Source organism: Sarcophilus harrisii, chromosome 4 (assembly GCF_902635505.1).
Source record: "Sarcophilus harrisii chromosome 4, mSarHar1.11, whole genome shotgun sequence".
Taxonomy (NCBI): Eukaryota; Metazoa; Chordata; class Mammalia; order Dasyuromorphia; family Dasyuridae; genus Sarcophilus; species Sarcophilus harrisii.
The window spans coordinates 267,983,467-268,009,372 of NC_045429.1; the positions used below are offsets into that span (position 1 = coordinate 267,983,467).

At 36.3% G+C, this 25,906-nt stretch overlaps 1 protein-coding gene and 1 pseudogene across 1 annotated transcript; both read right to left on the reverse strand.

The window, feature by feature from the left end:
* Positions 1 to 90: 90 nt before the first annotated feature.
* SPATS1 (spermatogenesis associated serine rich 1) lies at positions 91 to 25,435 on the reverse strand. Its single transcript, XM_003769115.2, has 7 exons — positions 25,244 to 25,435; positions 19,979 to 20,114; positions 14,634 to 14,746; positions 12,983 to 13,138; positions 7,399 to 7,519; positions 3,949 to 4,011; positions 91 to 395 (listed from the first exon to the last, which is right to left on the reverse strand). Exons 1-7 carry the CDS (start codon positions 25,290 to 25,292, stop codon positions 245 to 247), a joined length of 789 nt encoding a protein of 262 aa, XP_003769163.1. The 5' UTR covers positions 25,293 to 25,435; the 3' UTR covers positions 91 to 244.
* LOC100929413 lies at positions 22,893 to 23,597 on the reverse strand (annotated as a pseudogene).
* Positions 25,436 to 25,906: the final 471 nt, after the last annotated feature.

The following is a 25,906-nucleotide window of genomic DNA, read 5'->3' on the forward strand; positions in this document are numbered from 1 at the left end:
TTAGAATGGGGCAAGATGATCAATTGTGGTGGAGTGGAAAGGGATGGGAGGTAAGAAAGGGAGAGAATAAATGACCATGAACTAGAAATCAAAGATTATCAAGAAAACTTTAATATTTTTAAAAGAAAATTCATGTTTTAAAAAAAGTCAACCTGAATATAATAAACAAGCAAGAAGGGTGTACTCTGCCATGTTTTTTACATAACCCCCCAAAAAGTTTTATTCTTATAACATCCAATGCTTTTCAAACTGTTACCACTTTTTGTTTCGCCAGTGGTACAGGAGGGAATAACCAATCCATTAAGGGGACTGCTGGCATCCAGTCATCAAGTTCTTCTACTTCCTTTATTTCTTTTTGCTTTTTCCTTTTTTTCTCCTTCAAAAAGTAAGGCAAGCTGCAGGAAGAACAGACCACATGTCATATGACAGTAACATTTACCTGTACAACTGTAGAGAGACATCATGATATTGAGGAAAGAACCCTGGGCTTGAAATCAGAGAACTTGAGTTTAAATCCCAGCTTTGCTTTATAGGTGATGTGAGACTGAACAAGTCATTTTGAACTCTCAGCACTTCAGTTTGTAGGACTATAAAAGGGGGCTGATGATACTTGGACCACAGTTGGATTGCTAATTAGTGCAAATAATCAACCTCCTAAAGTGGTCCCGTGTATTTGAATTCACACTATTAGAGAAGACTGGAGATAGACTGCTACTTACTGCTCAGGTCCTATTTGAATACAAGCCCTCAACATACTGGTAACTCCAGCTTTAGAGCTTTCCTTTGCTCCTTAGCAAACCCAATCCTATGTTATACTTATGTGCATATGTCATTATCTGTATCACTGCCACCCCCAGTGGAATGTAAATACCCAGAGGACAGAGGCTGGATTTTTTTTTAAATTTTTGCATCCCTAGTGACCAGCACATGGTCACTTGCATACCATGCTTGCTTAATAAATATTGAATAGGATGATTCTCAAATCTCTAAGTCCCCACATCACCATATTTTCAGACTACCTGCCAGTTACTTCCACTTGGGCATCATGCTGGCACCTCAACCTTAAAAAAAAAAAGATAACCTGTTGTCTTAAAAATTCACCCATTTTTCCTTTCCTAATTCTACCTCTTTCTCCTCCCCCCTTCCAAAAACAGAAAAAAAGCCCCTCCTCTTGATCTTTCTGATTTTTGTGGCAGAAATCTATATTCACCAATGTCCCATTAAGTCAACAGTCCTTTCATTCAAGCAATTCTGAATTCACATAACTGTATAATCATCTAAACTGTATTTTTCATAGAATCATGATAAAAGAATGTTAAAAGAAGGGGCAGCTAAGTGGTACAGTGGATAGAGTACAGTTTTTTAAACTGTTGTTTGTGATCCCATTTTTTAAAAGTGTGGTTTGTGACTCCATTTATGGTCTTGTAAGTGAATATGGGGGTTATGAATTATGATTTATTATCATTAAATATTTGATTTATATACATATATATATAATTCATTGTCACACAAAATTTCTCAGGCAAAAAGGGATCATGAATGGAAAAACTTTAAGAAGTCCCTGGGACAAAGACAGGCCTGGCTTCAGGAGAACCCAAGTTCAAATCTGGCCTCAGACATTTGAGTAACTGTGACTGTAGGCAGGTCATTTAATCTAAATTGTCTAAAAAGAAAGTGTGGGGAGCAGGCACTAATCTACAGCCACATAAGGCCAACCTTGAATAGGTTGAATCTCCTACTCACATTATACCAAAGACTTCCTGAATAGGAATCTCCTAATCACATCCTAACTTTGAATAGGCAGATATCTAGGCATCCCCTAATCACATCATAGAGCTTCCTGCCACCAGAAACATCTGAGCAGTTCATCCTTGGGCGGGATACCAACCCTTTGTCATGGACCCCCACCCTGTACTGTGTTTGAACAACCCTGCCTTCTTTTCTACTGCTATATATATCTGTACTATTGCACCCATTAAAATGAGGCTTGATCAGATGGATTCGACTTGCCTCCATTTTGCTCGTCCCCTCTCTCTTGCCCTTATCTCTTTTCTTCCAGGGTCCACACACTCTGCCTTCCGGGCCGGAGGGAGGGAGGGAGGGAGAAAGGGAGGGAGAAAGGAAGGGAGGAAGGAAGGAAGGAAGGAAGGGAGGAAGGAAGGAAGGAAGGAAGGGAGGAAGGAAGGAAGGGAGGAAGGGAGGAAGGGAGGAAGGGAGGAAGGGAGGAAGGGAGGGAGGGAGGAAGGGAGGGAGGGAGGGAGGGAGGGAGGGAAGAAGGAGAAGGAAGGGAAGGAAGGGAGGGGTATCTTCAACACATGCCTCGCATATAACATATAATTGATAAATGTTGGTCAAATTGAATTGAATTTTTATCCTCATTATCCAAACCTCTCTTAAAGCATTTCCAATATTCTATAAATCCCCACACTTGTGTTACACAAGAACTCGGATTCAACAAGAAGTCCATGCTGAACTTATCAGCATCTTGTTCACTGCCTCTTGTTCTCTTATAGGATCTGAGTTCTAATCTTACTTCTAAAGAACATTGACCTTAAAGTCAGAAGATCTGGGATCACATACCAACTCTGGCTGCTATGTGACCTTCACTGAACCTCCCTGAGCTTCAGTTTCCTCATGCATTAAATAGGGAAGTAGTCAGATTAAATGACCTTTAAGGTCCTTTGCATCTCTAGAGTTATGATGCTGTTAATGTTCATGAAATAATAACAATTTATATTTTTATTTATATAGCACTTTAAGGTTTGCAAAGCACTTTACAAATATTGTCTCATTTGATGAGTGTTAGCACAATTTCCACTTAACAGATAAAGAAACTGAAGCAGACAAAGATTAAAGGGCTCATCCAGAATCATACAGCTAATAATTGTTTAAGGCAGGATTTGAACTCAGGTGTTCTTTATTTTAAGTTCAGCAATCTATCTGTCGTGTCACTCAAAAATGCTACTTCTCCTGAATTTCATTTAATCAAAGACATTTCTAGTGAACTAAAATCAAAACCTCAGAAGTCTCTGTTCTTTCTCTCTAGGCAGTGTAGTACAGTGGAAAGAATCCTGGGTTTGGAATTGGATTCATATCATATTCTTGTTGTTTAATCACATTCAACTCTTCATGATCCCATTTGGGATTTTCTTGGCAATAATACTGGAGTAGTTTGCCATTTTCTTCTCCAGTTCATTTTACAGCTAAGGAAACTGAGGTAAAAGGGATGAAGTGACTTGTAACAAAATCACACAGGTAGGAAGTGTCTAAGATCAGATTTGTATTCAGTCCTGAGTCCAGGACTGGCATTCCATCCACTGGGCCATCCAGCTGCTGCTACCTGTCACCTTGTGAGACCTCGAGAAAATCACAACCTTCCTGGGCCTTGTTTTTCCTCATTAATGCTTGGACCAGATGACCTTTAAGGTCCTTCCCAGTTCTAAATCTTTGATCTTAATTGATAAAGTATCATAATGTAGTCTTATTGATCTCTAAAATTATTTTTCACCCAGCTAATCTCATCCCTAAGATTCAGTCATGTGGAATAGAATCATCCCTAAAGTTTAATTAAAGATTTACCAGTTAAATGTGGAAATGATGACAAACATCCCCAATAATAATTGTGTTTTACCCAGCCAAAGCCTAGTAAATCGAAGGAGGATTAATTATAAGCTGAAAGGAACCTCAGAGATAATTTAGTCCATCTCTCTTATTTTATAGATGAGAAAATGAAATCCTTGAGAAGTAAAATGACTTACTTAAGGTTACACAGAATGGAGGAACTAGAATTTTAAAAACACATCATCTAACTCAAAATTTAACCTTCCTTTCATTATATCCCCTTTGCCTTCTCAAAAAGATTTAAAAATGAAAATTCATTGGGCAAATTCTGCCCATGCATTGTGATCTACCTAAATAAATAATATAAAATAACCTAACAATACTTACTGATACTCTTTTGGCAGAGGTTCCAGAGGAATAAATGTATCTACTTTCTTTATATATGGCTTTCTGAAAACAATGAAAGGCAACCATAAAATTAGCAAAGATTGGCACTGCACCCAGATCAACATTTGTTTTCACCGAAATAGAAATTCCTTCTATTCTGTAATAGATGTTACTTTGTTATATTTATAAATATAACCCAGCGTTATTACATAAGACCTTGATGGAAAGACTGAGTATTTGATGCTCATGATCAGTGTTTCTTGAGGAGTTTGAGAGAGAGAGAGAGATCTTCTTGTCTCTAGCATACAAAGTGGTTCTAGCTTCTCTTCAACGAGGAAGAGTGACTTGAGGAAGGAGGAGACATGTAGAGGAGCCAGGATTCAATATGTCCCTGATTTCCAGTTTACGAGACTAAAAACTTCTGGAAATTTTCCTTTGGATTAAATAGGATATTCGTTCTCTCTGTGTGTCTCTCTCTGTCTCTGCCTCTCTGTCTCTGATTCTTTCTCTCTGTCTCTCACTGTCTCCCTATGTCTCTGTGTGTTTCTCTCTCTCTCTCTCTCTCTCTCTCTCTCTCTCTCTCACACACACACACACACACACACACACCACATTCACACAAACACATTTTATTCCATATTCACTTTATATTGTCTAGTATAGTCTAATCTGTATAAATTCTCTGATTTCTATTTGCAGTCTGCTTGGATGAATAGATTTATTCACTATTTGTGATGATCTTCTTATAATTATCATTTGATGCAAAGACAATCAAGCTTTTGTATGGTCTTCTCCCCATTAAAAGATGGCAACCAGAAAAGCAATTAAACTTAAATCAATTCCCCCTAAACTAACAATATTTAAGGGAACAGATAGGTATCATTCTAATTTGATAAACTTGCTTTGAGGAAAGCAGAACTGGTTAGTCTCAATGCTCCATTTGCCTTCCCTATAGGCAGAAATCAAAATTTTCCTTGGAGAAGGATAAAAAAGATTCCAAAGATATCTCTTTATACTTCCTTGCAAGCTACATTTATTGAAACTCGTGTGTGTGTGTGTGTGTGTGTATGTATGTATATATATATATATATATATATATATATATACACACATAACCTATTTGAGCAAATACACACACATACACACACACACATATATATATACTTATATATACATTTTGAAATTACAAATAAATAAAATGAAATTAATCAAAAAAGCCAGTATGCTGGTAAATGGGAAAAACGACTACCACACATAGACTATTCAACTAAATATCAGATTTTTTTTAATATATTGGTTAGTTTTGCCAGACTAATTTATTTACCCTTTGGAATTTTTTGTTGCAAGAAATGACTGGAAATGGGGAAGGAAGAGAGATATATTTGGAAACATAGGCAATAGAAAACCCAAAAGCTATCAATAAATTAAAAACACACACACAATGCCACACTTTTCCATGTTCTTCCAAAATAAATCCTCATTAATTTTTAATTATTTTCATCTTTGATTAGTTGGATCTCTTTATTCCAATGGATTTGAGTTCAAGTTAGAACTCATGTTATTTGTAATAGAAATCAAAGATCAATAGTCTTAAGTCTATCTAGAAATTTAAGGGACTTTGCTGGGGTGGGAAGGGGAGGGGAGTGTAGAAGGCAGAGGTTGATAGTGGGAACAAAATAATAGTGCATTTACTTATGTCCAAATGACAAGGAACCACACACATATCTTCAGTGATACATTAATATATTCCCAACATGCTTGCTTCATAAAATCCTTACCCTCAGAGATGGAAGAAACTTCAGAGACATCTCTTCCAATCTATAATTGACCAGGGATCCATCCCCTGTACAACTTACCAGACAAATGGTTATCCAGCTTCTACTCTTCGGTAAAGAAGAACTCACTATCTCCCAAAGAAAGTTAACTCACTTTTGGACACTGCTAATTGTTAAGATTTTTATTGCTGTTTGGACTTGATCAAAGTTGAAATCTTTTTAAGGAAATTTTTAAAAATTTTCTTTTGGTCTTGCTTTAAGTTTCTCATCACTCCAGCCCATCCTTTATTCAGCTGTCAAACTGATTAAGGTCTGACTTTAATGAACTTATATTCAATAAACTCCAGTGGCTCCCTATAATCTTCAGGGCCAAATATAAAATCTTCTGTCATTCAAAGACTTTCCTACCATGGGTACTATCTTTCTAGTCTTCTTATACCTTGTCTCCTGGTACTTAGGGATCTTGTAATACTGCCCTCATTGCTGTTCCTTGAACAAGATACTCAAACTCCCAACTCTGGGCATTTTCATTGGCTAACCCTCATTCCTAGAATTCTCTTCATCTGTGCCCCCTGGTTTTCAGTTTCATTTCAGTTATGTCCAGCTCTTTGTGATTCATTTGGGGTTTTCTTAGCAAAGATACTGCAGTGATTTGCCATTCCCTTCTCCAGCTCATTTTACAGATAAGGAAACGAATGCAAACAGGGTTAAGTGATTTGTCCAGGGTCACACAGCTAATAATTGCCTGAAGCCATATTTGAACTCAGGTCCTCCTGACTCCAGGACTGGTTCACTATCCACTGTACCACCTAGCTAAATCTCATGTTCTACAAGAGGCTTTTCGTGGTCCCTCTTAAAGTTAGTGCCTTTCCTCTTTTAACTATCTCCCATGTATCCTGTCTATATTTTGTTTGGATATAGTTGTTTGCATGTTCTCTCCCCTCATTAGATTGTGAGAACATCTTGAGAAAAGGGTCTATCTTTTATGTACCTTTGTATTCTCAGCATTAAGCCCAAGGCCTAGCACATACATTGTGTGTGTTTATTGACTGGAGTTTTGATGAGGACTCCTCCTGTATTAGTAATTTTAAATAGATATCAATATAAGCCATTCCTTTATTCATAAAGGGCCCCCAGATTCTTCTTGCTTCAAGGATCAAATACAAACTCCAGTGATTGGCTTTATAAGCCCTTTATTCTGATTCTGTTTCACTCTTTCACACACTCAGTATTGGTCTTAAAGAAGGCTACTAGTAGGTCATTCCCCCAAATATAACATCTAGGCTCCTACCTCTGTGATTTTGCAATCTTTTCTTCTAAGACTAGAAATTACTCTCTCCTCTTATACAATCCTTAGCTTCCTTCGAAATCCAGCTCAATTGTACCTTCCTACATGAAGCCTATATTGATACCCATCCCCACCCCCATCCTCAATTGCTAATGGCCTCCCCCCAAAATTTATACATTTTGTATTTAATTTTCTATTTGCAGGTTGCTTTGCACTAAGAGAATCTAAACTCCTGGAAGGCAGGGAGTGTTTCTTTTTTGTCTGTATAAATATAGCTACCATAAACTGCTACTCTACATCTAGCATATAGCTGACACAAAACAAGCTTGTTGACAACAATAAATAAAGGTAACCAAATAAAGCAAACACTAGCATACTAGAACTCACCTTGAAAAATTCACTGGTGTTACAGTTGCTCCATCTTTGTAAAAATCTGGACATTCCTCTGGTTTTAAATATGGTTTATCCCCTGGAGTTCGTTCTGGGAGTCCATTCCTTTCATCAATGTCTATTAGTAATGTGCCCCAAATCAAATTACATAAAGGTTAAAGATAGGCCATTAGTCAGCTTACAGAAATTGAATGTGAACTAAAAATCCAAAAACTGATATTTTTTCCACCAGAAATAAAAATATATGAAAGTCACTGCTTCCCCCTTTATCCTCATTAAACATCTTATAGGCAAGTAAAAATTTTAATGAGTACTCTGTGAGCTGAAACATCAACATTAAAAAAGAGCAAGTATGTACAATGTACATGTTTCTAAGTACAGAAAGAAAATAAAAAGACCTGTCATTCCTTCAGAGTCTTAATGGAAAAATTAATTTGTTCATATATTCAATCAACATTTCTTAAGCAATGCACTATAATGGGAAAGAGAAAAATGTTTAGAATGATATATGGCACAAAGTAGCATATGTCATAAACTTCCAAGAGATATTACTCTCAAAATAAATATTAGCTAATAAATATTTCTCAAATGTCAAGTAAACATTAAATAGTAAATATTTGTCAGATGAATGAATGAGTGAGTATAGGTAGGTGAATAGTAAATAAATATTATAGACTATATCATAAGATCAAAGATATGCTAGAGCCAGTTCAAATCTACTTGAGGGAGTTGTTAAATTTTTAGTGTGAAATCTACCTCAGAAATCGACAATCATACAAATAAAGACTTGCTATTTTGTGAATTGCCCGGACTTAACAAAGTGATGGGGGGAAATGCTAATGATGCAACTAAATATAAAGGTTATGTCACTTTTCCCCTGGGAAGCTAATTATTTATTACACATTTATTGGCACACTCCTGCATAGAGGAACCACAGAGACCAATTATTCCAACCCCTTTATTTATTTATTTATTTTTATTTTATTTTTTTTTTTTATTTAATAGCCTTTTATTTACAGGTTATATGTATGGGTAACTTTACAGCATTAACAATTGCCAAACCTCTTTGTTCCAATTTTTCACCTCTTACCCCCCCACCCCCCCCCAGATGGCAGGATGACCAGTAGATGTTAAATATATTAAAATATAAATTAGATACACAATAAGTATACATGACCAAACCGTTATTTAGCTGTACAAATAGAATCAGACTCTGAAATATTGTACAATTAGCTTGTGAAGGAAATCAAAAATGCAGGTGAGCATAAATATAGGGATTGGGAATTCAATGTAATGGTTTTTAGTCATCTCCCAGAGTTCTTTCTCTGGGCGTAGCTGGTTCAGTTCATTACTGCTCCATTGGAAATGATTTGGTTGATCTCATTGCTGAGGATGGCCAGGTCCATCAGAACTGGTCATCATATAGTATTGTTCCAACCCCTTTATTTTACAGACGAAACTAGGGCCCACAGGAGCTGAATGTCTTGTCCCAAATCACACAGGGAGTATGTAGCAGAATTAGAATTTAAACCCATTTCCTCTGACATCAAGTGCCTTCACTGTACAAGCTGCCTCTCTAATAGTAGAAGTGTGAGGGATCTTTGAGAGAATCTACTTCAGCCCTTTTATTCTGCAGATGAAGAAAGAAACAAGCCTTAAGAGCTTAACTACATGACTAAAGTCTAAGGTGGTTCTTTAAAATATGTGTGTGTATATATATGTACATATATATTAATATTCTATATCATCTACATATATCCACATATCCTTCCCTCCTTTTCCCGGAGACCAAAAATAAACAAACAAAAAAAAAGTTTGGTAAAGCTAACCAATCCATCAACTGTGTCTGACATTATATGGAGTATATGCAGTGTTCCTCCTCTGAGGATTAAAGAATGTGCTTTTTCATGTCTCTTGTGGAATCAAGTGTGGTCATTATAATTTGTCTTTCAAAAAATTATCACTATTTTGCTTTTACATTATCTTTATTTCCCATTGAATTTCTCCATTCTCCCAGTTTTGAGAGAGGAAATATGTGGGTCCAGATTTTCTTCAAGGAGAGGTCTGGGAAGGAAGAAAAAGACTCTGGGGAAAAAAAACCATTTAGAGGACCTAGCACCTTAATCATGTTCCTAGTTTAGTGTACTACTACACTAGATAATTGGAGGAATTTCCCTTTAAGATCTAGGATTCTCTTAGTTGAGCTAAGATAACTCTCTCTGAGTGGAAAATTCATTCAGTCTTTGTATTATCTATTTTATTCTCATCTGCATGTCTTCTCTGATATCTGCTATAGCTTAGCTATATGGGTTTATTTTATTACTCAGTACTTGTGGTCTTTGTGGAACTTACTTCAGGTAAAAAGTCAAATTTTGTATATATTACTTCAGGCATTCCTTCCCTGTTAAGGGATAGCAATCTGAGTGCAGCTTGAACCTAAAAATTATTTAGTCTAGCCTAACAATATATATGGAGGGCAGAGAATTATAATTCTAGCCTAGTATCCTTTTGGTGTGGAAAGCCCAATGACCAGCCTCTAGCACCAATCTCCTGCTTGTCCTCTCCCTTGGATGAGAGTAGAAGTAGGATACTCTCGGTTAATATATTCCCAAGAGCCATACCTACACAGACTATTCTGAGCACACATAAAGACATGAGCAATACACACACATACCCTATATAGGTTTACAATTAATTATACATAATATAAAATTTTTATATAATAATTAACAATTCATTTATTTTGATCTCTGTCTCCTTTTGGCATAGGCTTTTAATTGGTGTCAATGAATTTCTTTCTAATGTTTTGATAACTGAATGTTAATACAATTGGTTTCTGTTATTCTGTTATGTTATTTTATGTATTTAAAAACATCATTCTGAAAAAAAAATCTATGGATTTTACCCTAGGTTAAAAGCATCTGTATTTTAAAAAATGTTAAGAACCTTTTCCCTAAGATGGTGTTATCAATTCTAAGATAAGCAATAAAATAAAATCATCTAATAAAATGTAAATGTTACTATCATGATGACAGGGCAGTCTAGTTTGATACTAAGAAACCAAGCCACAAATCAGAAGGCTATGAAAAGCTATATTTACAGGGCTCCAAAATTTGCTAAGCCCACCTCTGGCTTCCCTGTGGATTAGTCTGAGCACCCTCTTTCCTTAATTAAAGCCCCAAATCATATGACTCAATTTCTTTCCAACCCTTTCTTCCAAAATTTCAAGCTACCTTTTAAGCTAGTCTTTGATCCATTTAAAGAATGCCTCCAGTTGATCAATTCTGATGGATATGGCTCTTCAACAAAGAGATGAACCAAATCAGTTCCATTTGTTCAATAATGAATAGAACTAGCAAAAGAACTCTGGGAAATGAGTGTGAATGACTACATAGCATTTCCAATCCCTCTGTTTTTGTTCACTTGCCATTTTTGATTTCCTTCTCAGGTTAATTTTATATTATTTCAAAGTCCGATTCTTCTTGTGCAGCAAAATAACTATATGGATATGTATACATATATTGTATTTAACATATACTTTAACATATTTAACATGTATTGGTATACTAACATCTGGGGGAGGGGGGAGGGAGGAGGGAAAAAGTTGGAACAAAAGATTTTGCAAGGGTCAATGCTGAAAAAATTACCCATGCATATATCTTGTAAATAAAAAGCTATAATAATAAAAAAAATTAATTAAATTTTAAAAATAATGCCTCCAGCAAGAACTAATCTCCTTTCATATTCCTTGGCTTCAATTGATCAAGTGTGACCTTCAGTTTACCACAGGGATGGACTCCTTAAAATGTAAGAGATAAATTCCAAAAGCAACTGAAATTTTTTTAAAGGGAATGAAGAATACCAACGACAGTTCCACCCCATTGGTTATTTAACCCCTAGTTGCTATCAGGTAATCAAGCAATATATACAAGGTCTGACTTTTCACCAGAAGTCAGTTCCAAAAGTAATGAATAGTAAAATAAACCCATCTATCTGAGAGGATAGCAGATATAAGAGAAGACACGCAGATGAGAATATAATAGCTAATACAAAGAGTGAACGAACTTTCCACTCAAAGATCCCCAAGAGATAAATGGTCAAAAAAGTTGTATGGAAATGTTAATTAACAATATGGGCAGTTAAATGATGAAGTAGATAGAACACTAGACCTGGAGTCAGAAAGACTCCTATTCTTCAGTTCAAATCCAACTTTAGACACCATCTATGTGACTCTGGACAAGTCATTTAATCCTTTTGCCTGAGTTTCTTCATTTGTAAAAGTGAACTGCAGAAAAAAAAAATGGCAAACCATACCACTATCTTTGCCAAGAAAATCCAAACGAGGTCACAAAGAGTCTGACTCAACTTTACAACAATTTATTCAGGCTTAGAACTGTGGAAAGGAAAATGTAATGCTAATGTCTGGAGCTAAAACATAAGCTAAGTAGAAATACTTTTCTTTGGACTTCAGTAAGGTTTTCTATTAATATCCAACAAAAAAACACACATGTGATGATTTCAATGCGACATTACCATATTATAAAACTCAGAGGTAAGTAAAAATATGTCTCTACATATGTGCTGTGATTTCCAAGCTGAAAGTAATCCATATTGAGCCTGATTTTCTCCTTCACATAAAAGGGTAATGTTCCAGTAGGATGCCAACATTTCTATAATGGAATTTGTTTTCTCCATCCCTATGACCTACTCTTGCTCCCATCTTCCCTCCATCTTTTATAACAGTTTTGTGTTTATGTCTCTCTCAACATCTAGCATAGTCCTTTGTACATACTAGAAGTTTATTAAATTGAAATTTGATATTTATTCTTTTTTAATGGGGAGAGAGGTGGGAAGGAGATAAAATATATTTTTTCCTTATTGAAAAAATGAAATTTCATTAAGAAATAATTGAATTGCATTGATTTGCAATGCCTTCCTATGAAGTAGCATGGAGCTGGGAAATAACATCCTCTGAGCTTTTAGCTTATGGACAATACATCAAGGATTTAAGATTTCATCCACATAAATACTCGTTCCTCTAAAACAGGTTCCAATCCTCTTATTATTCAATAGATAGTTTTCAAGAGTTATTATGGCTCCAGAATACATCCTTCATCCTCCCCCCACCTTATAGTCAAGCTTGGTGATTAACCTAGTTAGATTTCACTATGATTGCCATGGTGTGGCAAGTCCAACATCACTCATTCAGTGTGGCATAGTGGAAGTAAGCCTGACCTTGGACTAGGATTGAGGAAGCCCCAAGATCTAATCCTATCTCAGACACTAATTATATGGCCCTAGACAACAAACCTTTTTCAGGTGTGAGTTTTTCTTCTGTCAAATGAAGATAAAAAGTACCTATCTCACAGGAATATGTAAGAATCAAGAGAGACAGAATATATAAAATGCCTTGAAAAACTAAAAGCTATTCTTATTATCAACACACCTATACAGAAAGCCTTTCCCATTTGGTAGAACTTGCCAGAGCTTGTCATTGCCTTCCAGGGAATTCTTCCAGACTTAAGAGTAAGTGTTTATTGAGGAAGATACTGAAGAATAGAAAAATGAGAGGGGGAATTACCATATTTTTTTCTCCCAAAGCATTTGTCCAGTGTTATCTCTGTTGAAAATCTCTGGTATGCCCGAAAGACACCATCGAAATGACACTTTTTCCCCTTATGATAGGTATGAAGATGCCCATGTCTTGGATAAAAACTCCATTCTTCATCTTTTTGATCTTTGGAAAGACATAAGAAAATCCACCTATAAGAAGTACTTATATCATTCAATAATAAAAGAATTTTTAAAATAATTGTATTGGAATGGACCTTCTTAAATGTGCTCAGTAACTATACAGCTTTAGCAAGGAAGGTAATTGCTTTCTTTGTCCTATTCTCAGATCTTTATAAGCTTTAAGGAACAGGAAGGGAGGAGTGAGGAATTTTTTATGTTTCCTGCTGAAAATAACTGTGATATAGACAAAATATCTTTTAAAATAAAGAAAGGGAGAAAGAAAGAGTAGGGGAGAGAAAAGAAAAGAAGGGGAGAGACAGAGAAAGAAATAGAAAGTCAAAAATTCCTTTTTTATTTTTCCTTCTCACTTCAAACCAGCTATATGGCAAAAAGGGGTGTTCTGAAGTGGCAAAGGAAACAGGGAACTCATTCTATACCAGGAGTTTTTAACCTGAGGGCCACAGACACATATATCCCCAAGAAACTCATGAATAGATTTCAGGAGGTCTGTGAATTAGGATAGGGAATTTTAAAAATTATATTATATTTTATTATTATTTTTTATTTTTATTACAATCGTATTTTATGTACACACACATATATATATATATGTCATATTTATTTATCAACCTGGGAAAGGAAGACCTCAAAATTTCTGGCTGGAACCAAAAATAATTTCATTAGATCATCTTTTGTCTCAATTCTTACCTTGTCCTAAATCATTGAAAGGGCATTGACTCAAATAAACTGAGCCTGGGAAAGACTTCATTTTAAAGGATCAAGGTCACCCACTGCATCCAAAGCCATCTACAGACTCAGGAAGAAAGAGTGATGCTAATTTCAGTATATCACTCTTGTGATGTTATTGGTCCTCCTCAATAAAGAAGGCTGAACAACATCAACAATATTATAATATTTCTATTCATATAAATTCATAAAAATATTCTATATTTTATATATAAATATACAAATATATTGTTATATTATATTTCCCTATTTATATGCACATATAAATATATGGATATTTATATAAATATAAATTCACATGCTTTATTGATATAATATAAAGTCATATATATTCTATAAATGTATATTTATGTATTTTATATATCATATATAACTTATACATTCATATTTGTGATATATACTTATATTAATTATTTTATCATAATTAGTTTTCTTTGAAATCCTATGTATTTTCTTTTATAATTTTAAAAGCATTCTTCTGATTTCTCCAGAGGGATCCATGATACACACAAAAAGTTAAGAACTCCTAATTATACTAATTTTCCCCCAAGTTCACTGCCAGCTGCCACTCCAACAAGTATTCATTGACATTTTTGCTTTGTCTTGTTTGGATTTGTTTTTTTTTTGAAGGGGGACAGATGGAAGAGGAGTGTGTCAGGCAAGCCACATATCCCATATAAGAAATCCCCCTCCCAGAGCTTACTCCTGCTGGGGATCTTTAAGACACAGGCTCACATTTTGACTTCACTCACGGAGTAGGATGATTTCCTTTGGATATTCTTTCTCTATAATTTTTGTTGCCAGAGGATCATCAATGGCAAAAGGTGATGGCCTGGGCAGCAGCTCGACATCCGCCGTAGGATGACTACAAAGGAAGCAGAAAAGATTCTGATTTGTGTGTGTGTGTGTGTGTGTGTGTGTGTGTGCGCTGAGACTGATCCAGAGATAATGAGCTCTGGTGAAAAGTAAACTGGAGCTAATTCATTCATTCCATACTTACATGGCTATCTCTGTGACTAGAGTAAGGCAAAACTCTACCATTTAGTAACTCATAGCTATACAGTAATAATTTCTATATTTCTATAACATTTCTACAATACTTCAAGGTTTACAAGATACTTCCCTTTTCGCAACCCAACAACCCTTGGGAAAGCACTCTATAAAGGAATTTATGTAAATGTATGTGATATAATGTTGTAATGATACAATAAAATGTATAATAAATATATATATAATAAAACATGTATAATGTTATATGATATAATAAATATAGGTATTGTATAAATGTATATAGTATAATATAAATTGTATACAAATGTATAAAACATGTCATAAATTTATATAAAATTATAGTATAATAAATATAAATATATAAATTTATGTCATTATTATAACCTAATATAATTATGTGTATTTATATAACATTAATTTAAATACTATTTCTGTCTGTTATCTGTCTGTCTCTGTCTCTGTCTTCCTCTCTTCTCTCTCTCTCTTTGTCGGTCTCTATTTTTCTTCCTCTTCCTCTGTTTCTCTCTCTCTCTCTCTCTCTCTCTCACACACACACACACACACACACACACATATTCAATAAACTCCATTTGTTCCCTATAACCTCCAAAATCAGATACAGAATCCTCTATTTGGCTTTTTAAGTCCTCCATAGCATTCCTTCCTACCTTTCCAGTGGTCTTTTTTCTTCCTGTCCCAAGCACTCTCTGCCTCAGGGACACTGGACTGCTCATTGTTCCTACAACATAACACTCTGTCTCCCACCAACTTCACCTCTATATCTGGAATTTTTTCCCTCCTTTTCTCTCCCTCTGAGTTTCACTGACTTTCTTCATATCCCAGCTAATGTCTCACCATCTTAGTTTAGTTTATTTTTATTTTATTTTATTTTGGGGGGGAGAAGGGGAGGCAATTGGGTTAAGTGACTTACCCAGAGTCACACAGCTAGTAAGTATTAAGAGACTGAGGCCCCATTTGAACTCAGATCCTCCTGCTTCCAGGTCTAACTACCCCAAATGTCTCACCTTTTACAAGTCATTTCTCAACCCCCTTAACCTTAGTGCCTTCCATCCGAGATTATCTCCAATTTACCTTGGAGATAGCTTGTTTATACGCAGCTACTTGCCTGTTGTCTCCCCTCATTAAACTATAAATTCCTTGAGGCTAGAGGTTGTCTTATACTTTTCTGGGTATCCCCAATACTCCACATAAATGCTGATTGATTTCAACAAGTATTCATTGAGTACATATGTTCATCATGGATGGAATTTTGGGAATTTAGTGAACAAGTCATCTCTTGTGACAATTCTGGAGCTAGCTCAATTTCCTTTGTATTCAGTTGTAAGTCCAGTCCAATTTCTGTCTTATGAAAAAATTTCATTCGAATGTGGGAATTATAAGAAAACTACTGCACTGTTTGAACCTAGCCCTTTATAACTGGTGGTAGACCACCTCTACCTATTATTGCTTACCGACAAACAACAAGAATTTTAACTAAGGACCTGAGTTTTGCCGACTAAAAACCCAATCAGATCCCAAGACTGATACAAGGAGTTTTATTACATCTCAAGCAACTCATATGTTTTATCTGAAAACTGACCCTTATCTGAAAACTGGCTCCAGTATCTTAAAAACTGGTCAGTTACCGTTTCTTTGCTCCTTTGACTGAAAACAGACAATTGTGGGGAATAGGACACTTCTTTTTATGATTTTGGAGAATTGCACCTATTTACTCTCCTCTTCTCAACTCTTGAAATTCATTCATTCTCTCTCCCAACTTGGAAAGTCCTTAGTCTCTCCTTCAATTAGAAATCAGATTACTTAATCTTATATCCTGGTTTATATCTTGTTAATTTTTTTTTCTTTTGATGCAAAAAAAGAAAAAAATCTATCTCCTCTTATATTTGAAGTCCAGTGCTAAACTGAAGAGCTTGGTCCCCATTTGTTTATGCAACTCAGAAACTCGAACCTTTGTTTCCTCATTTATTTCATATTGCCAAATGATGGCCATTATTGGTATTCCACAGATTGAGTTCCACTGTCATCCTATATAGCCCATTCTAGAATTGTACCAAATACTGGAAATGGAGTCAGAAAACCCGAGTTCAAATTCTAACTTTGCTGTGACCTTGGGCCTCTCTGTGTGTGTCTCTGTTTCTCACATTGTAGGAAATGAATGTGTTAAACTAAGTGATCACTAAATTTCCTTTTAGCTATAAATCCCATGGCCCTTTTATTATCATAGCATGTATTTTGATAGACAGGAAATAAAGCAACTGAGCATGTGTGATTAAATCCAGAACTAACACAGAGATTAATCTATTTTATTAAATCCTTCATCAATATTTTCTTCTCATTTTAAGAAAATTAAAAGGCATGCATAAATTTCCAATGTGCCCAACTTTTTTAAAAACTGATTTTTTTTAAACTTAAAATGAAGCCTTCTTTATTCAACTCTAGCCTGACCCCTTGCCCCCCAAAAAAGAGAGCTATAACTAAGATGAGGCATTCAGGGTTATGCCAAGACATTAATAATAATAATAATAATAATTACAACAACAACTATGTGCCAAGCACTATACTAAGTCCTTCATAAATACCATCTCATTTGATCCTCTATACAATTCTAGGAGATAGATCTTATTATCATCTCCATTTCACAACTGAGTAAACTAATGTAAACAGAGATGAAATGTTAAAATTAAGCCCAGAATCACACAAATAATGTCTGAAGCCAGGCTTGAACTCCAGTCTTGGTGACTGCAAGCCCAGTGCTCTCTGCTTGCAATATCTAGCTGTCTAATTTAAAAGGCACAAAAATATGTTACATTTAAAACCACATAGTAATTTCCTTTTCCCTCATTTTAATGACTTTATTTTAATTAATCCATTCATTGTTTTTGCATCATCAATTACAAAATTAATTTCCTACTGACTCTCCCAAAAGAATTTCCCTATAGAAATATCCATAAGTTTTCCTCTAATGAAAAGAGTGTTTATTTGCAGATGTCACTACACTATTTTAGCTATTTAAGTTTCTATATATGAACTATCCTGGTTTACTGGTAAACTCAAAGTCAGAGACATTTAACTCTAACCCTTCCTTAAATAATGCTTTGGAAAGAACTTTCCAAATAAGTATTTCCTTGACTAGAATGAACTTTATTTGGTAATATCAAAACTAGGTAGATACTGTCAGTAAATACTGGTCTGGCTTTCTCTGATCCTTCCAGCTAGAAATGGTCTCATCTTCTTCTCCTTTCTTAACATTTTACCCTCTTATCATGAATTTATCATATTTGATATATTGATATATGAGAAGATGATTTCTGAGCATTATAGTTTCCAGAGAAAACAGAATGCTCAGGGAGAATACAGGTGATTCAGAGCTGGGAGAGTATTTGTGAGTGATGTTTGACCCGGACCAATACATTCCACCCTCAGTATTCTACAAGAGCATCGTTTTGTTTCATTTTCACCTCTTCCAAGATTTTGATTCTAGCTGGGGTTGTGCTAGTAAATGTTTAACTGGTTCTCCAAAACCACACCACAAAACACTGAGAAGTTTATTCTGCATCATCAAAGTGGTTTCTAGCACTGCCCTGAATCTATACAATCAACAAAACAATCAATCAGACATTGATTTGTAAATTTGCTGATTTCCGAGGTGTAAAATGGTCACACTGAATTTTTAGGATTTGGCTTTCAGTTCACCCTCACAGCAAATCATCCTTGCTCTCCTAATCCCACCCCATCTCTAGGGATAGAAGAGTAGCATCAAGAGGTGTGACTTGATTCTAGTTTTTGAGAGTTAAGAGTATGGGAAGTTGGTCCAAGCCCTGTGACATTGTACCTTCTCCTCCAATCTCTTTGCCTTCTTTTCTGACTCTTTTACTAGCTTTTCTTCATTTTTCCCACTAACTTTGGCCTCTTTTCAAGCTCCTTTCCAGAAGCTTTTCATGGCTTTAAGTACATGCAGATAGTTTAAATATATATAAGATAAATATATTAAATATTAAAATATCTTCAATTTCCTCACCTCTGAAATGGGGAACATAATCCTTATGCTAGATGTTGTGGTAGATAGAGAGCTGTGCCTCAATTTAGGAAGATCTGAGTTCAAATGTGGTCTCAGACACTTCTTAAACTGTGTAACCCTGGGCAAGACACTTCATCCTGTTTGCCTTAGTTTTTCCTCATTATAAAGTGAATTAATAAAGGAAATGGCAAAAAAAACAAAAAACAAAAAACAAAAAAAACTCCAGTAGCTTTACCAATAATAATAATAATAATAATAATCCCAAATGGGATCATACATAGACATAACTGAAATGACTAAACAACAGTGCTTATGCTATTTAGTTCATAGAGATGTTATGAGCAAGATGCTCTGTAAATCTCAAAAGTGCTATACAAATAGGTTATTATTATATAAAGTAGGGATGTGCTAGAGCCATCTTGAACTGGATCATGAAACTCAATTGTTCAATTTTCAATATGAGGATTTATATTGCAGAAATTGGCAAATACTATAAACCATTTTTTGTTGATTTATTTTTGTTAATTGTCTCAACTTAAGAAAGTGATGGGAAAATGTCATATTAAAATGTAGAATGGGTACATTTCTTCCCCAAGAGTCGGTTGTTAACTATTCACCGGTCTGCTCTTGTATAAATATGAGTTGTTTAGGCTTTTAACTCTATTAAGCTAAAATGATTCGTAGATCTTTTAAAAAGTGATAGGAAACTATTAACAATAGATATTAAACTTAAAAATGTATTGTAGGCATCTTTTTTCCCAAGAGCCAGTTGTTAAACATTTACCAACCCAATATTGTATAAATACAAGCTGTTTAAATTATTAGCTCTTTTAGGTTAAAATGATTAATAAATTTTTATCAGATTTAAGTAAATGATGAAAAAATGTTAATAATGGACACTAAACCTAAAAGTAGGTCATAGGAACATTTTCCCCTAAGAGTCATTGGTTAAATATTTATCAGGCCATCCCTTACATGAATATGAGCTGTTTGCGCTATTAGCTTTATTAGGCTAAAGTGGTTCATAAATCTTTATCAGACTCTTACTCAGTAGAAGCCTGTCCTTTGGGGAGAACCTGAAGACAGCAGGAACTTTCAGCAACAGACGAAGGAACGGGATGTGTAAGTGGATTGACACTAGGACCATGTTCCTCAGGCTCCACACTGCCATTGCCATTGGTACCTGCCACAACATATTTTTAATTCTTTAATAACATTATCAAAAATAGCATTTTGTTCAGTATTTGAAGCTCATCTAAGATGTGAAAGGTCAAAATCTAATTACAAAATATATTTTGCTTTTCCTTCTTTCTGTAAAGCACTTTCACTCAAAAGAACAATCTATACTACTTCCAGATAGCCTAACAGATAAGGTGTGATTTCAGTCAGGAAGACCCGAGTTCAAATCCTAACTTAGTAGCTGTGTGACTTTGGGCACGTCATTTAGCATCTGTCTTAGTTTCCTCATTTATAAGATGAGGATAATAACACTGACCTCGCAAAATTGTTGTGAGATTCAATTATAAATATATATATTATATATATATATATTTTTTTACTTATGCATATGCTTATATTTGTGGGTTCAGTCATTTCAATCATGTTTGACTCTTTTAATTTATTTTTTCATACACATTGCTTTATGACTCATGTTGGGATATTTGACTCTTTGTGATCCCATTTGGAGCTTTCTTAATAAAAATACTGGAGTGGGTTGCCATTTCCTTCTCTAGCTCATTTGACAGATAAAGAAACAGGCAAATGGGATAAAGTGATTTGCCTAGGATTACATAGGCTAGGAAATATCTAAAGTTGGATTTGAACTCAGATCTTCCTGATACCACGCCCAGTGGTTTATTCACTGGACCACCTACTTACCCATGTACTCATTTGCTTATATATTTTATATATGTATTCTCTTCATATATTATATATTTAAAATCATTAGGTATAGAACTCAGCAAAGCTTAGAGCACCACATAAATGTTCGTTTTATCATCATCACAGCCCCCACTTCTATTTCTTCATGACTCTTCCCTTCCTTTCCCCACCCCTACATCTATACTGAAGGAGCTCTCTCCATATTTACAGACCTCTCCATGGAGAAATCCAAAGACCTTTTCTCATTCTTGAATTCTCTGCTCTGATACCTATCTATCTTCTTTTAAATTTTCTCCTTGACTTTTTTCCCTAAAAATAAAAAAAAGTACACTTCTTTCACTGCCTCCTCCACAGAAGCCCTCTCTTTTATTTAACAAATACTCCCTTAACTTCTGTGACACTACACCTTCTCCTCCAAACTCTCTGCCTTCTTTTCTGACTCTTCCACTAGCTTTTCTTCATCTTATCCACTAACTTTGATCTTTCTTCGAGCTCCTTTCCTGGTCCTTTTATCTCTATGTTCAGTTCTCTAGTGAACTATCTACTCGCATAGCTCCCAAGAAAAAACTATTCATGACAGGCAGTAATGAGAATTAGTGTAATGAGAATTAGAAAAACCTGGGTTCAGGTTCCCTTCCAGTATGTGTCAGAACACATACTGGCTATGTCAGAATAACTCACTTCACCTCTCAATTCCCCAGGAAACTCTCTCAGGCTTTAAGTTAAGAGCATTCAGAGTAGGAGTTTCCTTGCTAGGTATCCCATATACCAAGGAAATCACAATTCTAGACCTCCCCCCCCAAAAAAGGGTTTCTAGTGGCAGTGTAGTAGAAAGATAACCACGAATTAGGTCCTTATTACTTACTACCCATGTGATCATGATCAAGTCACGTAACATCTCTAAGTCTCGGTTTCTTCCGGTATAAAATGTGATTTCCAATGTTTTCCCAGATCTACAACTATTACTCTCTACCACCCCTATACCTATCTTCCAAACTCCAATACTGAATCCAAGATTCACATGATAGCTTTGTAAAATGGACTGGTGATGGGAAGGAAGGATGAAGGGGCTGAAAGCTGGTAGGTAGATGAGTTGGAAAGCTTCTGCAGTAATATTAATGACAATGGAACCTTCTCGGAATAGTGACAGTGGGCATGGAAATGAATGAATGGAATCAAGATCACAGAATTTAAAAGTGAATGGAACCAAAGTAAAAGGAACCATCAAGTTTACCACATTCATTGGACATGTGAAGAAAATGAGACACAGGTTAAATGAATTGTCAAGAGTCACATAGCTATTATCTGAGACAGAAACCAAGTCTCAAGTCCAGTGGCTTCTCCACTATGTCGTAATGCTTTAGAAGAGATGGTAGGAAGATGAAACCTTGTAACTGACTGGGTTGGGAGGAGGGTGAGGGAAAAAAAGAATCAAGAATAATTAAAAGTTTTGATCTTTAGTGACTCAGAAATGAAAGCTATTATTGACAGAATTAGGAAAGTCAAGAGTGGCAATTGATGGGGAGAAGGGACAGGATGTATAAAGAAAATAGCAGACAACCCCAGTATATTTGCCCCCAAAACCCCATGGACAGTATGGTCCACAGGGTAATGAAAAGTTGGATAGGACTGAACAAGAAGGGTATGTAAGTAGAGTAGGGAACAGAGAGTTTGATTTTAGAGAAAATGCTATTTAGTCAAAAGCACTTCATTCAGACGGAGAAGTGCAAAACATAGCTGGAAATATAAACAATAGAACAGAAGTTGAAATATAGAATTAGGACTCACCTCTCCCACCCTCACAAAGCAGATAAGCTATGAGAGTAAATGAAATTGAACAAAAAAGAAAGAAAAGAACTGAAGACTGAGTTTTGGAGAAAATCATTTTTAAAGTATCCAATTCAACTTTTTTTCTTTTCTCACCCATGCTAGAAGTGCATCCCTCATTGGTATTATGGATGCATAGGCTCTGATTATCTTGGGGGCTTATATATATTGGTGCTAAACTTTAGTCTTATGTCTAAACTCAATTGTCTTATCCCTACTGCAACTCTAAACTCTTGAGTTCAAGAGATCCACCATCTTCAGTCTTTCCCAGGTGAAGGGCTTATACATATTCACAACTATACCCAGTTCAACTTTTTTTCTTTGTTTCTTTCTCTTTCTTCCTTTCTTTCACTTCCTCCCTCCCTTTCCCTCTTTCGCTCTACTTCAGTGATGACTTTATTGACCTTTTAATAGAAAACAGGACATTATTTGCCAGGAAGAGTGACGCCATCGCATGTCTGCTGGACCCAGTGCATGGCTTCCTCTTTGCCAATTCTGTGTTTGGCCCCAGTGCAGCCTGTCTCATGCTTCTTGTCTGCCATGCTGAACCCGGGCCTGCCCAGCACCACATGGAAGTCCAAGCCATGGATGATGATGTTTGCATTGCATCCAACCCCCAGATCCATATGCCCTGGGATCCCAAAGCTGAAGTTCCCAGTATCTGAGAAGTTTTATTTTCTTTAACTCATGTTCTAGCACCTTCAGCCCCTTCTCCAGAATCTCTTCAGCTTTGGCAGCATGACTGTCTGGTGAATGATGATCTTGTTTTTCCTGATTCCAAAAGACCTGACCATAAAGTGTGCTTTGGAGAACACTGGGGTTTATCCTGTGAGCAGCTCCAACACTTTGGTCTCCCAGGTCATCCAGTCCCACTCTCCCCAACACAGATGTTGAAGCAAAGCTTTCATATGCACAGTTCTAGCATGGAGTTTTCCTTTTCACCCTGATCTTGTGCCATGATGGAGAACCAGGTGAGAGGCCAGTTAAATTTCTTTTTTAAAAAAATTATTGGGGGGCAGCTAGATGGAGCAGTGGATAGAGCACCAGCCCTCCAGTTCATATTTGACCTCAGACATTTAACACTTCCTAGCTGTGTGACCCTGGGCAAGTCACTTAACCCCACCTGCCTCAGGAAAAATATTAAGCTCTGTTCTCAAGAAAGTGAATATCTAATGTGCAGAAGGACTATGGATTCTCCTGCTTCAATTTTCCCAACTAAAACGAATGGTATATCATGCCTACCACCTCTCTATTGCTCTTGGGCTGCTGCCAGAATGGGTAAATTAAGCCAAAGGGACTAGATTCTAACCTTTTAACCCTAGATCTTGCAGAGCTAAGGCCAGTTGTTCAATTTTTCCTTTTCATTGATCAATAATGGAACATGAATGCTACCCTGGGGAGATTCACATCAATCATCTAATCAACAAGCATTTATTAAGTACCTATTACATATCAGTTGTCACAGTGCTAAGAACACTGATGTTCCATGTCCTCAAAGATCTTCCATTCCATTGATAAATGTTCACAGATAAGTCAATGCAGGGTGAATAAATACACAGGGCTCATCACTGTGGTGCATGGAAACACTAACAAATGAGGAAACAGGAAGGAGGAAGTCTGAACTGAGTTTTAAAACCGCTGGTGGTTTCAAGAATAGGAGGTGGCAAGGGAGAGCATTATAGGAATGGGGAAGAGCCTGGGCAAAGATAGCAATGTGAGACACTGAGAACAGTAAATAGCACAGTTTTTCTGGATGAAAAACTGGCACATGAGGGAGAAAAATATGCAAACATCCTGGAAAGAAAGGCTGTCAGCAGTTTGTGGAGAAATTTAATGTCAAACAAGGGAGTTTTTGTTTTATTCCAGAGGCAGTAGGGAGCCACCAAAGCTTCTTGAGCATGAGCTTCATGAATGACATACATATCTGACTCCTTGTCACCCAGAAGGATGGATTAGCAAGGAAAGTCTTTTTTTTTTTCTTGTGGGAAGAGCCATTTTTATTTAGAACAAGCAGAATTAGAAGCCCTGAATTTGAATCCAATTTCTGCCACTAACTACCTGTGTGATCTTGGCTAAATTATTTCATCTCTCTAGGACTTGGTTTCCTCATCTGTAAAATGGAGGGATTGATTTTAGTGATCTCTAAAGGAAAGTCTTTTCATTGGAGCCCACTCCCTCTCCTGAGGCCATAATTCTATAGGATAGGAAGGAGCTTCAAGGGGTGTGTATAGCTGTACTTATGCCTTCTTTCTCATACATCCCTTACTTTTTTTTTTCTGAGACAATTGGAGTTAAGTGACTTGCCCAGAGTCACACAGCTAGGAAGTGTTAAGTGTCTGAGATAAGATTTGAACGGAGGCCTTCCTGACTTCAGAGCTGGGGCTCTATCCAGTGTGCCACCTAGCTGCCCCACCCCTTACTCTTAATAACCAGTTATGTATCTACTATCAATGAACGAATCAACCAATAAACATTTATTGAGCACCTACTGTGTTTCAGGCCCTGTACTAAGTGCTGGAGCCCATGTTAAGCTATTGTTCACCTTTTCCCAGCACCCTTCACTCCCAATCAAGCCCCCCAAAATCTCCTTCACGGTTTTCCTACCATCGTTCTTGGCCTCCTCCACAAGTGAGAATGATTCACTGGGCTCCATCACCTTAGGGGGTACCTGGAGCTGCAGCTAATGAAATGCTCCGCCGCCCAGCCTGAGGTTAGGAGCAAGTTGGAGAGAGCCGGGAAAGCGAGATTCTTTCCCTTCTCCTTGGAAGCGTAACAACCATCACTGGTTTCTAGGTTACGGGAGATACTAAGTGCATTCTCAGCACCGGGGGAGAAAGGGAGTCGTGGAGCACGGCAAGGAGACCCGGCTCTTTTCGAAAGTGTTTTCTCCTTTCACTTGCGCTAGAAGCTCCCTTTGTCTAAGTTGGAATTGACCTTTTTGATTTTCCCCAGCCTCCTTCCGAATGGTTTGTCCCCTTCATATTCATTCAGGCTTCTGATCCCACTAAAATGTGATACAGTTGGAGACCTTAAGAGCAAGGGTGGGGAAAAAAAAAAACAGATCTGCATGCGAAAGCGCTGGGAGCTACCCAGCAAGCAAAATTGGATTTTTCATTTGTAGAATGAGAAGATCAAGCTGCTTTACCACGAACTGATTCACACTACTTGTTGTTGGTTGCCAGGCCCATCGGCATTTCCTAACCCTGAAAATCTATTGAGATTTTTTCATATTTCCATTTATTATTGTTCAGTTAAATTCAGCAAGCA